Source organism: Vespa mandarinia, chromosome 9, assembly GCF_050613455.1.
Source record: "Vespa mandarinia isolate Hongniang chromosome 9, ASM5061345v1, whole genome shotgun sequence".
NCBI classification, from domain to species: Eukaryota; Metazoa; Arthropoda; class Insecta; order Hymenoptera; family Vespidae; genus Vespa; species Vespa mandarinia.
Window position 1 is genome coordinate 7,484,277 of NC_140818.1, and position 15,724 is coordinate 7,500,000.

The 15,724-nt window shown below is 36.9% G+C and overlaps 1 protein-coding gene across 6 annotated transcripts in view; it reads right to left on the reverse strand.

Annotated features, from left to right (window-relative positions):
* LOC118440108 (cell adhesion molecule Dscam2) overlaps positions 1-15,724 on the reverse strand; it is a 130,637-nt gene that overhangs the window by 75,775 nt on the left and 39,138 nt on the right. For all 6 annotated transcript variants that reach the window (XM_085659240.1, XM_085659239.1, XM_085659238.1 and 3 more), the window contains exons 2-3: positions 10,646-10,966; positions 419-580 (exon numbers count right to left, since the gene is read on the reverse strand). In XM_085659240.1, the coding sequence (XP_085515366.1) occupies positions 419-580; positions 10,646-10,966 (483 nt within the window). The remainder of the gene's footprint in view (positions 1-418; positions 581-10,645; positions 10,967-15,724) is intronic.

The following is a 15,724-nucleotide window of genomic DNA, read 5'->3' on the forward strand; positions in this document are numbered from 1 at the left end:
CTTGTTAAAAATCTCATTTCTCTTTTATCCTTATTATTAATAAGTATTCGTTAATTCAAATTCTTATTCGAGATTAATGACGAAAATTTGAAGTTTTAAATTTGAGAGCGAAAAAAGAAAAAGAAAAAAGAAAATAAAATATTATTATAATAATAATAATAATAATAATAATAATAATAAAAAGAAGAAGAAGAAGAAAAAGAAGAAAAAAGAATTTAATAAATTAAGTGTTCTTGATCTTTAAGAATTTCTTGTAAAAGTCGCTTGAAATTATTATATTTACGTTGTTAAATATATAATAATATATGAATGCATGTACATACATACATACATACATACATACATACATACATGCATACATATATACACATATGTATTCATATTTAATATATAATTAAAATAATATGAATCTACTTACCACTCATCGGAGTAGGATAAATATTGAAAGCTGGTTCTTGAAACCACGACGTTACAGTGACGTGATCTCTTACAAAACTTGGCACGTTACAACGCATAAGTACATTGTTGCCGAGAAAACCGCCAGGACTTTGGACTTCGGGATCGTAAGGTTGGTTCACCACTGGAAACATATGAAACGTACGATTCGTTTACGAATCAAAGAAATATCTATGAAAACTGACAAGGCTTGAGAAAAATAAATAAATTTTCTAAAACGAAATCTCTCTCTTTCTCTCTCTCTCTCTCTCTCTCTCTCTCTCTCTCTCTCTTTTTCTTTCCGCATTTGAAATTCTTTTTACATAAAATACACGATACATAATATTTTAGCTGACGGAATATATTATATGACTGTAATATTATATAATACATATATATATATATATATATAATATTGCTGAATATTTCACTGTCTTATTTACACAAGACGGGAGGTAAACGAGTCCGATGTAATGAAGTTTCAAAGTAAAATACGAGCTCAACAGAAGCGTCGTTTGACTTTCGGATCGAAAAGTTCCAATTTTAGTCGTACCGAACAGATAAATTATTTCGTAGAATCGATAATACTACTTTATTCTGAAACGTGAAATTGGTCAATGTTCGGAACTTCGTTCGAAACGATCGATCGAAATTTATTTCTGTTTAATGAATTTTACGATACACCATACCGACGTGACAAAATTAACAATAACATACAATAAAACTTGATTTGCTTTTATTAAAAAGAACTATTCTTTTTAAAAAGAAAATACGTAAACGCATGTGTATGTATGTTTGTGTGTGTGTGTGTGCGCGCGCTTATGTGTATATCCATGACCCCGTTAGGTACATTGGAAACACGTTAAATTTACCAAACGATTCTCGATTTGGGAATTCGTATGTTCGGTTTCGACACAATAAACGACCTCGCCGTATTTCCTCCGAAAAAAAAAAACTTTGCTAGGAGAACAAGAGAGCTCGTCATCTTGCTTTGATTCTTAGGAACTTGGATGAAGCTAATGGAAAAATAGTTGAGAAAGAAATAGTAGAAGAAAGTTCGGAAATTGTAGTACGTGAAACGTCCGTGGAGAATAAGCTCATTAAAGGCCGAACGTTCGTATCGAGAAGAATCTTAAATTTTTAGTAACGTGAGAGATTTCATTCTTATCTTAACGCAAAACTTTTATTAAATATTTAAAAAGAATTAATACAAAAAAAAATTTCAATTTATAACGAACACAGAAACGAGAGAATAAATACATGCATATTTACATGTAATGTAAATGCGTATAATTAATATGAAAAAGAAAAATTTATGTATGAGATAAAAATGATAAGCGAATAATAATAATAATAATAATAATAATAATAATAATAATAATAATAATAATAATAATAATAATGCGAATAAATAATATCCTTGATAACGTTATATATGTATATATATATATATATATATATATATATATATATATATATTTCAAACGAAAATAAAAGAGAAAGAAAGAAAAAAAATAGTATAAAAAGAGGGGGGGGATGAAAGAAAAAAAGGAAGGAAAGAAAAAAAAGAAAGATCAAATTAATGAAATAAAAATAATCAAGAAATATCGAACGCGTGATTTTCGCGACATTCCAGTACGTCCCTGAGGGCAAGGAACGCGAGTTAATGGTCTCCGTGGCACGTTGCAATAAGGGCATGGCCGAGAAGAAAAAAAAAAATGAACGAAAGAGACAGGGGAAAAAAAAGTTGTTAAGTGGTGGCAAGGGTGTAAGGCAAAACGGAGAACATGGATAGCACGGATTAAATCCGTCCGACGACGACGACGACGACGACGACGACGACTACGACTACGACGAATACAGCATTCTCTTTGGTGTCCTGTAGAATACATTGCTTCGACAGAATCAACTTGACGCCTTGGTTGAAAGCTCGGATAATAATAAACAAAAGTAGTAAAAGGGTATATGAAGTGTGAAAGAAACGGAAGATGTAAAAAAAAAAAAAAAAAAAAAAAGAAAAAGAAAGAAAAACTGAAAACGTGGTTCTCGTAATTAAAAAATTTCAAAAGAAAATAAGTGAAGATGAAATGGTATGTGTGAAGGTCGATGCTTTTTAGTTATTATCTGATGGTATATCCAAAGAACGGATGGATTTACTTTAAAGAAGAGTCAAGAAAAAGAGAGAGAGAGAGAGAGAGAGAGAGAGAAATGAAAAGATACTAAAAGATACTCTTAATAACTGAATGAAAGAGATTGGAGTTCTTTCGTTTTTGGATCTAAGGAATGATGAAACGATGGATAAGAAACGATACCTTACCTAGTTATCTAAAAAAAAAAAAAAAAAAAAAAAACCGTACATTTATGAAACATTAAAGGATCATGAAATGGATTCGTTTAAAAAGTACAATCTTGAAAAGGGTAATTTGATAGAATCGTATATCGATATAACAAAGGGGAACAACGGGCACGAATTTTCGATAGGTTCGAAGTAAACTCGTCTTAGAAAAATAGATAGATAGAAGGTAGAAAATTCGGAAAGGTTGGCCCTATCTTATCGAAAATCTCGACGGTGTTCGAATCCGCCCCTGAGCTGACAGTTCACGTAAGTTGATGGTCTTGGTTGAAAGGTTGGTAAGAAGAGAAAGAGAGAAAGGAAGAGAGAGAGAGAGAGAAATAAAGAGAGAGAGAGAGAGAGAGAGAGAGAGAGAGAGAGAGAGAGAGAGAGTGAAAAGGAGATTGGAATAAGAACGTGTAGGAAACTTGTGTGTTGTAAATGCATGTGGTCGTTGCAAGTTTGTCTTTGTATCAAGAGAGAGAAAAAGACAGAGAGAGAGAGAGAGAGAGAGAGAGGGAGAGAGGGAGAGAGAAAGAAAGAAAGAGATGTAGAAAGGAGAGAAATACGAAAAGCTAAAGGAGAACTGGTTGAGAGAAAGAGAGAGGTACGAAAGTCTGAGAGAGAAAGAAAGAGAGAGAGAGAAAGAGAGAGAGAGAAAAGGGGGTAGAAAGGGGTGGAGGGCAAAGTGTGTGGTAGCGTGTAAGGGTTGGCTCTGCAGCCCGTTTCGAGAGTCAGCAGAGCGAGGCACTCAGACTCTAGAATGGGGTAAAAACTCGGTGAGTTTGCCTCTGCTTCTCTCTTCTTTCCTCTCTATGCCTTTTCCTCCATCTCTTCCACCTCCTTCCTCTTCACCTCTTCCTCCTATTTCTCCTCTTACTCCTTCCCTTCCCTTCCCTTCTCTTCCCTTCTCTTCTCTTCTCTTCTCTTCTCTTTCATCCCGCCTCCTAGCTCTTTCCGTATCGCAAGCGACGGCTCTCGGTTATGCGGCAACCAAGCTGAGCATGAACTCGGCAGACGTCTCGTGGCAGGTAATATTTACAAACCATGAAACGCGCGTAGAGAGACGAAGGCCTCCCGGCCGAAACCATCCTTCTCTTTCTCTTTCTCTCTCTCTCTCTCTTTCTCTCTTTCTCTGTTAGTCTATCTATCTATCTATCTATCCATCCATCTCTCTCTTTCTCTACATCTTTCTCCCTTCCTCTTTCTCAGTTTTCGACTCTCATCCTGCTACAATATCCCATCCACGAGCATCCTGGCAAAAGCAGAGAAATTTCGTGCGTTGGCAAGACTTCGTTCCTTCCTTTTCTCCTCAGATTTCTTTTTCTTTTATTTCTCTCTCTCTCTCTCTCTCTCTCTCTCTCTCTCTCCCTCCCCCTTCCAACTTCCCTTCATTCTATCCCTTTTTTTTCGACAAGTCAAATTTACGAGACGAGAGAAAACTTCTCGAGAAACGGTTTTTATTTTGCATATATACATAAATATATTGTATATATATAATATATATGTATATATACTATATATATTTTATATATATATATATATATATGCCGAGATATACGGACGTTGCAATTGCATTTCCATTTTCATTAGCGCTGTTATATTTGAAAGAACGGCCGCAAAACGAGTGGAGAGGAAACTCGAGAATGCGACGATGAAAAGAAGAAGAGTGTAAAAATGGAAAGGGTAGGATGGGAATTGGGAATGGTAGGGGATGAGAAAGGGACGAAAAGAGAAGTGAGCTCGTCGTCTCTCCTCTCATCTTCGTATAAACTACCATGCGCTTTTATACATTATACGCGTAGATTCATCCATTTCGTCGTGCGTGATAAACGAACTCTTGAAGGATAACCTTGGAAAATTAACAAAAATTTATATATTTCACATCGTTATAAAAAATATTTCTTTTCGAAGGAACGTCGTATGAAAATTTTTTTCATTTAATTCGTGCCAATGCGTATGCATAGGTGCGAGAGAAAATAATACGGCCATTAGTTTTCTTAATGGAAAACGTGAAAAAAGTAAAGAAAAACGGAGAAAAAAGAAAAGAGAGAGAGAGAGAGAGAGAAAAAAAATAGATACATTATGCGCCAACAGAGAATAGGAATAAGATAGCTTAGAGAATACGGACGTGAGGCGTTAACCGAGTCAGAAAAATTGTCTCGTAACGTTCGACGACGCTGTCGTTTGCAGTTTCGCATCGTAATGCGCGCGTGCATACGTAACTTGCAAGCCGATCTTTCTTGTCGTCGTCGTCGTCGTCGTCGTCGTCGTCGTCGTCGTCGTCGTTGTCCTCCTTCTCCTCCTCATCGTCACAACGATTTTACATGAGAGCAAAAGAGACATGCCCATTTCATTTGTCCTCTTTCTTTCTTTTCCTTTTTTCCTTTTCTTTTGTTTCTTTTTCATTCTTTATTTTTTTTGTTTTTCTTTTTTCTTTTTACTGCAACGAATAATGGCGCACGTATTCTTCACGATAAGCGGTTAAATCGTTTTTGTATTTTACTATTATTTTGAAATATTCCGATTTAAATGATGTAAAATTGATTAATCTATTATTTGATAATAGCCGTTATTGTAATTACATATATATATATATATATATATATATATATATATATACTTTTATATAATTACATAATTTTCGATAGAGAATAGAACACGCCTCGTTTCAAGGATGAAACGAATTTTCCTCTGTAGGTAATTTAAATTACTACTGCAACGGAATATTTAATCTCCTTCCAATCACGCTTCCAGACAATCGAATCTGGAAAAGATGAAACTTTCTTCCCCGAGATGTAATCTCTGCTGTCGAGGAAAACGACCCAATTTTTCAACGTGCAAAATCGATATGGAGTCTTCTAAACGATTCTCGACAGGATTTTCAATAAAAATCTTTTCATTTTAATACCACTTCCATCGTTACATTTCATTCGAATTAATTATATTAACGAAATGATCTATTTCAAGTATCAATATTATTGTCTTTAAAAAATTACCATTCGATACAACGAAATTCATTCGTAAATACGTCCATTAACATAGATCATTAATTATTTAAAGTACATTGTATTACTAAATTTTTTTTCAAATGAACATGAACGATAAATTTCACGTATCACTTTGGATTCATCGAATTCAATATAAGAAAGATATATATATATATATAACAAAAAAATGTGCACTCTCTCTATCTCTCTCTCTCGAAATTGGTAAAGAATCAGCAATATTAAAAGTTTCACTTTTCGTTTCTCTTGAACACACATTTTCTATCTACCGATATGAAACCGTTCGATTTGTAAAGGAGAAAAAATTGTTTCGAATATCTCGCCCGAAGCTACGTAACACGATATATTGTAGGATGTACATTTGGTCCATTCGAAACGAACGTGAAATTCGGTGTTTTGCGAAACGTCCTTGAAATAGCGGCAGAGGCTGCGGAAAAGAAAAAAAATAGAAAAAAAAAAAAAAAAAAAAAAAGAAGAAGAAAATAAAAGAAAAACTCAGCCTAAATACAAACGAACGAATAGAACGAAGTTTTAGGAAAACGAGTGGAGGATGTTATTTGAGGAAAAAGGTAGGAATTTGAACGTTATCCATGGAAACTCTTGAGCGTGATACTGCGACGCCGTAAAAGTAAATATTGCAGAGTTCCGTGAGCTTTTTATTATATAAATGTCCTCCCATGGTCGTTAAACTTCCTCATTTCCTACGGAGTGTAGCGTCGAGTGAGTAACTTTCAGTCGACGCTTGTCTTAAATAGTATATCTCGTTCGTCGACCTTCACCGTCTTTCTCGCTCTCACTTAATCCTTCGCTTCCCCCTCCCCCTTTCCCTCGCCCCCTATCCCCCATAAAGTCTCTACATTCATCAGTGTTCTTCTTCTTCTTCAAGACTTTTTTTATCTTTCCTTCTTTCTTCCTTTCTTTCTTTTCTATATTTTTCTTTTTTCTTCCCCCCTTTTTTTTTTTTTTTACTTTCGCATTTAAGAAGAGAGACAAAACCAATGGATCCTAGGAGATAAATCGTTCATGCTCGATGTTTCATGAAAATTGTTATTGAGAAAAGAAAAAGGAAAAAGAGGAAGGAAGGAGGAAGGAAAAAAAAAAAAAGAAAAAAAGGAAAGGAAACCGAATGATTTAATTTATTTATAAATTGTCGATGTTCCTATCATCCATCCCTTCTTTCATTTCTCTTTTCCCGTTGAAATTCTTCTTTCTCTTTTACCAAAGTAACTAAGGCACTTTTCTTAGCCCGCAGCGTAATTTCGTCTTCATTCGAGGGATAGAACCTTAATTAACTTTCTTTTTTTCTTTCTTTTTCTTTTTTTTCCCTCAATGCGAACACAGACGTCTTTGACTCCCACGGTTGACCGCATTTCATGCTCGACATACAACCGTTGCGTAAATTTATCGTAATTCATGGAAGAGAGGGTGAATTACGTAACGACCCTGCAACGTAATGGCTTTCTCCTTTCTCCGATGACTTAAATTGTAATTAACTTTGACGTATTGCGGGAAAGAGAGGAGACGGAACGGGAAGAGAAAAGGGGAGGGGGGGGGAGGTGAGGTGGGGTAGAGAGGAGAGAGGTGGATGTAGTTGGAGAAGGCAATAGCGAGAAATACGTTCTAGATTGAATTTCAATTTCCTTCCTTAGGAAAAAAAAACAAAACAAAAAAAAAAAGAAAGGAAAAATAAATCGTGAGCAAGTAAACGTATTGAAAAACGTATTGAATTCTAGCAAAAGTCACAAAAAGAAAATTTCATTCTCACCGTACAAATCGTTAATTTAACGAAGATCATTAATTATTCGTTAACTTAAATAGAAAGAAGAGTTTACCACTCGTGGTATTACGAAAGGTATGAGTAATAATCTTGAAGGAACGTTTAAAATGAACAAAGTGAGACAACTTTAACCGGGCTAAATCTTTCACGAAGAAGACATAAGTAGTACTGGTTCCGTTTATTCTTGAGAAAGAAACGAACATCGGCTTGTGTCTTATAAATTCGTGGCACTCGAAAAGTCGACAAGGACGACGACGACTACGAAGACGATTACAACGACGAAGACGACGACGACGACGACGTTTGACCTTTCACTCGAATACAGACACTACCTTTAACTTGTGCAAAATTCAAAGTGGTACATAGTAAAGGTGGAAAGTAACGTTTGGAGCGGGCTCTTTTGACGATTGCACGTACCTAAGTAAACATAGAACGTACAACATAGAAATATCTATATGTGTTGGAAGTTCTACTACGTAAACAGAAAGTAACATATGTCACGTATTTCGTGAGAGTGACACGTATCGAGAGTAAGTATAGGTAAACTTGTAGATAGTAGGATATGTGTGATATGTGTATATATATATATATATATATATATATATATATATATATATATGTATGTATGTATATAGAAACACGTGTCCAAGCTAGAGACACGTCCAAGTAGAACGGGATGGATATGAAACGTAGGTACATACATATACATACATACATACATACATACATACATACATACATACATACATACATAGATGTTTTCGGTTGAGAATCGAGATTACTCTTGACAGAAGGAGGATGCTGGATGTCTCAGAGAACGTACGAAAGCGGAAACGTTGTTCCATTGTTGCGTTACTCGATTCCAATCTCTCCTCTCTTCCCTAGCTAGTCACTATCCCGAATACACGTTATACTACAAAAGATATATCTGGGCATGCGCGAGCACGTAATCATATCCATTTTGCTTCGAGGAATACGGCGTATCCGGTCGGAAGAGTTTTCTCCAAGAAGGCGCAGAGGGAGGAGGAGGAAGAGGAGGAGGAGGAGAAGGAGGAGTTGGAGGTGAAGTAGGAAGGAGTAGAAAGGAAGACAGGAGAGAGAAAGAGAGAGAGAAAGACATAAAGAGAGAAAGAGAGAGAGAGAGAGAGCTGACGCGGCAGAGATATCCTCAGCATGAATCTGAAAAGGTATGGGCTGCGTTCACGCGACGATGATTTACGGGCGTATTAGGTCGATAAGATATCTTCCGGTTCGTTGACCCGGCGGAAGCTCTATTTTTAAGGCGTCTCGCGACCCCCTTTTGCTCCATTTATCGCACCGCCGTACTTCCACTTTTCGTATCTCCATCCCTTTCCTTTCCTTTCCTTTCCCATCCCTTTTGGAAACTACCCTTCTACCTCTTACTACCCTTTTCCTCCTTACTGAATTCGCCCACCGTGTCTGTGTGTTTCTATCCGGATTGGCCAATCGGACGTAAGGAAGCGATCACGAAGAATTCTCTCTCTCTCTCTCTCTCTCTCTCTCTATTTATCTATCTACTATCTATCTATCTATCTATCTCTTTTCTTATGTCGTCCTTTTGGTACACTCCATCGATAAAAATATAAAAACGAATCGAATCTTGCGAAAGCTTTCGCATTCTTTACGATTTAGGATCGGCTACTTTAAAAGTAAATTGATGTCCTTCGATTTAATCGATATTAGGAATAAATCTAGTCAAATTTAGTTGCATATGGATGGATTTATTCGAGTTAGATATATAAATTAAAGAGTAATATACGAAGAAATAACGATTCGATCGTTTAATTCGATTTGATTGTAAAAATCTATTAAGGTCTTTATTAGAATTTCGTCTCTCTCTCTCTCTCTCTCTCTTTCTCTCTCTCTCTCTTTCTCTTCGTCTCTTTCTCTTTTTTTCGAATCAACGAGAAAGACAAAGTACATGTCGATAATCTAATTCACGATATTCCGTCTTTTCAGTCAAATATACTCCTTCGACACGATTTGATATCGCGACAGAAATTCTTCAACTACTTTACGACAAATAAATTCATGTTTCAGACTCGAGATAGAACGAACTTGATCGCGCACTCCTTATATACAATATATAACATTTGTGTATATATATATATATATATGTATATATACTTATCTACCTATGTACCTAACATCGCCCAGATGCATCTTTCATCGAGTCGAGAATGATACGTGATATAGATAAATATTTCCATATCACGGTCGAGGCCTCCATCAATCAGAAAATATACGTTACTGGTAAAGAAAAGAAGAGTATTTTTTTTCCCGTTTCGATAAACGGAATGCTTTCGAGTCGGCGCGGATCCAAAGATCGATGGCTTGAGGCCAAATATTTTGAGGGGAGGATAAGTTTGAACAGGACGATTAACACAGAGAGAAACGATTTAATTCGTTGCCGAGTTTCGCTATCTTGATAAAACGTAATAACGAAGTAAAGAGAACCGTGTCGGACGTCGGGAAAAAAAAAATAAACATCCCTACGTGTATTTTTTTTTCTATCTGTATCTTTCTTTGTCTGTCTATATATGTATATATATCTTTCCCTCATACACATTGGCTGATGAGATATGACACGTAGCCGTCAGTCGTACGAAACATTGACCCGTTCTACTTAACGTAGATATTTTATCGTCAGATAGTTAAGTAGTCTGACAACGTGTGGTGAGATACGCTCGAACAAAATACGATCCTATTGGTAAACGTTCAAAACGAATTGTAACTGTTTCCTCTTTTTCTCTTTTTTTTATTTGTTCGTTTTCTTTTTTTTTTCTTCTTCTTTTAATTCCTTTTTTTCTATCTCGTAGCTGGTGCATTAATAATAGTGTAAAAATAATTTGCATTTGCCAAAAAAAAAAAAAGAAAAAGAAAATAAAAAATTTCTCTCAACGCGGATGAATCGAGGTGGAATGAAAAAGAAAGGAAAACAGAGGAAAAAAGGAAAAAAGAAAAAAGGGGGAAATTATGCTTGGAAATGCTTTGCGGAGAGAGAGAGAAACGGTCTGGCTAACGTTTGGATAACGCGGGGGTAACGAAGAAGAAGTTTCACGGTTGGCATGCCTGCTCTGACAGTGACGTCTCTGCTGACGACGGCGCCGACGCTGTTCGCGGCTGAGCACTTATAAATGGCCCAATGGACGTCCTGTCGGAAAGCTTCGGCCTCGAATCCCGGAAAGTGAATCGTCCCATTCCCAAGGACGTGTCGGATGCCTGGTATGTTCGTTATACTGCCTCCATCCGCGGCCAACCAATCCACAGTAGGTGCTGGATTCCCTCTGACAGTGCAGTCCACTCTACCACCGTTCACATTAGTGAACTCGACGCGAGATGGTGGTTCCGACACAAAACTCGGTCCTTGCATCTCGTATGAGGCGTTACAACCTGCAACAAACAAAACGGAACAAGATTAGAACATAATATCGTGAAATTCGAATCACTAATACATTTGAGAAATAAATATAAAGACATTTAGAAAGCATTATGATATTATTATTATTATTATTATTATTATATCAATTTTAATATCTATAAATTTTAATTGAAAAAAGAAAAAAAGAAATAAAAGGAATAATCAAAATAATCAATTTAATAAATGTATTTTCGATCGATTATAATACCAGTGCCGATCGATCATCCAGACAAGAATCTCAATGCTTTACAATCCGATTCGATTCTACACTGAATTCCTTGAATATTTCGACGATAATCCACATTCTACCACTTTCCCAACAAGCCCATCAACCGGCAACCCCATAAACGTATTTATCGCGCAACGGTAGGAACATAACGAGCCAGAAAACGGTTTTATCACTTAGCCTGTATCCATTCATTAGCGATGGCCACAGTCTCACCCCACTTCCCCCTCATACTCCCACGGTACTCCCGAAGGAACGTGATTAAAAAATTTAAAAAGCGTATTTAAGCGACCCAACGAGTCAGCAAGAGCAGTGGCAACATCACGTTAAATTTTTTTCGTCCCTAGGTCCCGAGTAATTTTCAAGTAATTTTCTAGAACGCCGCCGTTCTACAGCCATGGACTGTATCGTACCGACACGGGACGTGAACGAAGATAATACGGGTGGCCATAAATCACACATTTAACGCTGAAATTCGCCGGTAATAGGTTCCATAAATGGAGCGCATTGCGTTTCGCCCTTCCTTCCTCTTCGATCCCCACTAGCTAAACTCTACACCTTTCTCCATCCCTGTGTCCGCTATCAGCGAATCCTGTTAACCATTCATCACCCGAGTTATGTTGATTTAAGTAGGAATGCCAGGCCACTCGGATGTATTCGGCATTCCAGCTAGCATTATCCATCTGGCCTGGTCTGGCTTCGTCTAGACTGGTTGGCTAGCCTGACTGGCCTGTTTTGGTCTGGCCTAACCTGGTCTGGTCTGGTCTGGTCTGGTCTGGTCTGGTTTGACTTTGCCTATCTTCGCCGAACGAATTACAGAGAATGCAGCATCGAGAACGTGCGACGAATTGCTAACAGGACAATTTCAATGAGTATAACTCAAACCAATATTACATTGTATTCGTTAACGTTTCTAGAAACGTTCAGAAACGTTAACCAAGGAAGCGACATCGATGAATTATCGATAAACGATTACCTTCCACTCCCACTATTACTCCTACTCCACCTCTATCTCCTCCTCCTCCTCCTCCTCCTCCTTCTCGGCTCTTCTACTAACTCTCCTCATCCCTAAGCAATGTGACGGATGATATTGAAAATTTAATCGGCCGGATAGATGCGAGTTTGTAGAAGACGAGGGGTGGGAGGGGGAGGATGGGAGGACCATCGACACCGAAAAAGGTGAGTTAATATGCAAAGCAATAACCTACCTCTTACACCACCACCACCATCATCAACATCAACCATATGATGCTATTTAAATTTTCCCAGATAAAATATATTAAACTTTATACTTTCGCGTTTAACAAGGAAAAATTATATACTCGAACTAAATTATTCCCTTTTACAATAATATAAATAATGTTCGATTTAAGAAGGAATAAAAAAAAAATTTCTCATATCTCGCAAAAACATTTCGTTTCTCTTATATTCGTCAGATATATTCGTCAGATTGTAAAACTAGTTGGAAAATACTATCTTTGATATTTTTCTACATTCATTATACATATATATGTATAACCTACCTATCTCTACGGTATTGCGTTTATGCTTAGAAGTGGTTTACGAGCAACTGTCAACGCGTATACATGCTATACCCTGTTGAAACATAGCTTTCAACGTGCTACGCATCGTCGTATTACAGCGCACTATGTTATATTAAATTCGTGAGGGCTGTATTCTACCTAATCTTTAAAGTGATTGTTTTCTCCAAGGAGAAAAGCAACCGGGATCTTAACGTCGTTGCGACAACGACGACGACGACGACGACAACAACGACGGCAAGGTATCCTCGTTCTGTCATTCTTCTCTCGTGAGACTTCACAAAGTCCGAGCTCTCTCTCTCTCTCTCTCTCTCTCTCTCTTTCTTTGTCTTTTCTTTTCTTTTTACTTCCCTTTTTTTTTCTCTCTAAACTTTTTTCACTCGACTATACCTTATGACCTACATCTTCCGATCTCCGTAATAATTTCTTAGCGAGGAGAAAACAAATGGTATACAAGTAAAAAATTGAATTTGTTGTTTCCCTCGAAACGATGAGAAGAATAAAGAAAGATAAGAGAAGTCTGTTTTTCTTTGTGGCATAAAAGTAATTTCATCTAAACGCAAAGTCGGACGTGCGCCATCTTCGCATTTGACGCATTACCTCTCTCTCTCTCTCTCTCTCTCTCTCTTTCTTTCTCTTTCCTTCGAGCTTTTCATACTGCTCTTTTCTAACACGGTTTATCGAGCAAATAGAAATGAATATTAATTTATCCTGTTTGCGGCGATTTAACTTGAAACTGTTCTTTGCTCAAAGACTTGAAGAAAATGGATTTGAAAAAAACAAAAAAAAAACAAAACAAAACAAAAAGGAGCACAAAAAACTTGCTTTTCTTTGAAATCTTCGTAAAAAAGAAAAAGAAAAAAAAAAAAGAAAAAAAAAAAGGACAAGGGGAAAAATAAAGAAGAATAAAAAGGAGATAAGGAAGAAAGAAATCTTAGAAAATGTCGGAAGGTGATTGGATAAGAAAATTGGACGGAGGAAATGTTCGACGGATTGAAAAATCAAAAGTCGAAGAGGGAAAAGAATATGAATGGAATAAGAAAAGGATAGAGAAAAAAGAAAAAAGGAAGAAAAAGAAAAACGAAAGTGCATCATCGCGTGCGTGGCTCTAGCGAGCGTGCACGCTCGGTTTGCGAAAGGAAGTGCTTGTATTCTCTGATATAATGGCTCGCTCGAGTGCATTTGAAATGCACTGGCTCATCGGAATAGCTAAACAATAGAAGCCACTGAGGAGAAGGGAAGAAGGGAGACCAAGGGGAATTCAGACGTAGACCTGGCAGCTACTCGAGATATCTCTTTCTCTCTCTCTCTCTCTCTCTCTCTCACCCTCTCTTTTCTCTTCTCTTCTCTTTAGACGCACTTGCTGATATAGAAAGAGAAGAGAAGAGAGGAGGAAGATGCAAAAGAGACGTGACGATGGGTTACGCACGGTACAACGTGTTTGTACGTTTCCTGCAGCGTGCGCACGATACGTCGAGTAGAGACTAACTTTAGTCAACCCTCGACGTCATCGCAAGAGCTTCTGAGGCTGCACACTTCTGTTTTCTCTGTCGTGTAGGCTCGTTCAAGAGACCGAGACAACCGGCCGACGACCATCTGCGTAACGCTTTACGTCAACATCCTTCAGTTCTCTCATTCTTTCTCTCTCTCTTTCTCTCTCTCTCTCTCTCTCTTTCTCTCTTTCTTTTTCCTCTCTTCTATTCTTTACCCTGTCCGTTCCTTAAGCGTCCTCGAGAACATTACAGATCTCCCCTTTTCGTGATCATCCACGTGAGCTTGTCCACAGTCCCACGAAAAGGGTCCCCATGAGGAGTTCATCTCTTCCAATTAATCGCTCGATATACCAAACGTGATGTTGTTTTCTAAGACGATGTTCGAGACCTTTTCTAAAAAAAAAACAAAAAAAAAAAAATAAATAAAAAACAAAAGAAAATAAATAAATAAATAGAAAACAAAAAAAAAAGGAAAAAAAAATCAAATATAGGATAATCAAGTCTACTTTCGTTAACACATCTTTTTTTTTATATCTTCTCTCTAACTCTCCCGCTCTCTCTCTCTCTCTCTCTCTCTCTCTTTTTCTTTTCTTCTTCTTTTGTCTCCTTTTTCTTTTTTTAATTAAAAAAAAAAAAGGAACGGATAAATATAACGTTCACATCGATTTACCTTCCCTGCCATTTCTTCTATTGTTTTGCCGAGAGACAAGTACGTATAAACGTAACATCTCAGTACAAAAATTGTTGCACCGTTGCTGCTCCATTCGGAGCTACGTGATAAAACTGCAGCTCCGTGAAATTACCGTCGCTCGCCGTAAAGCACGGACGTTTTCAGAAGAAACTTCCTTTGTTAGATTTGCTTACACTATCACGATTCTCTCTCTCTCTCTCTCTCTCTCTCTCTTTCATTCTTTCTCTGTCTATCCTTATTTTACTTGTTCTCTCTCTCTCTCTCTCTCTCTCTCTCTCTTTCTCTTTCTACGTCTTTTCAACTTTCCTCAATGAAATTTACTAGACAAACAAAATACGATATAATAATACAAATGATTCATTTTCATTAAAAAACTTATTAACAAATGAGAATATTATTAAATCATTTAGAAAATGATAAAATACTTGACGATAACGATATAGTACGTAATAATTGAACGAGAAGGAAACAAATCAGATTCGCATGTAAAACAATCGTCGAGAAGAAAAATAAAGTAAAAATAGAAAAAGAAGAACGTAACAGAGGAAAAGAAAGAAAGAAAGAAAAAAAAAAAAAAAGAGCAAAAACAAAAAAAAAAGAAACAAGAAAATCCTTAGGAAATCTACCATTACATTCTAATTACCGTTTAGCGCAACGAGAGAGTATCGAGAGTCTGCTGTGGTCGTTGGAAAAGTACCGGCAATCCGGCCGCTCGATTCGCGCTTATTAAAGCGAAGCGCGAAAAAAAGCAATCTCTTTGACTAATTGCCGACGAGTAT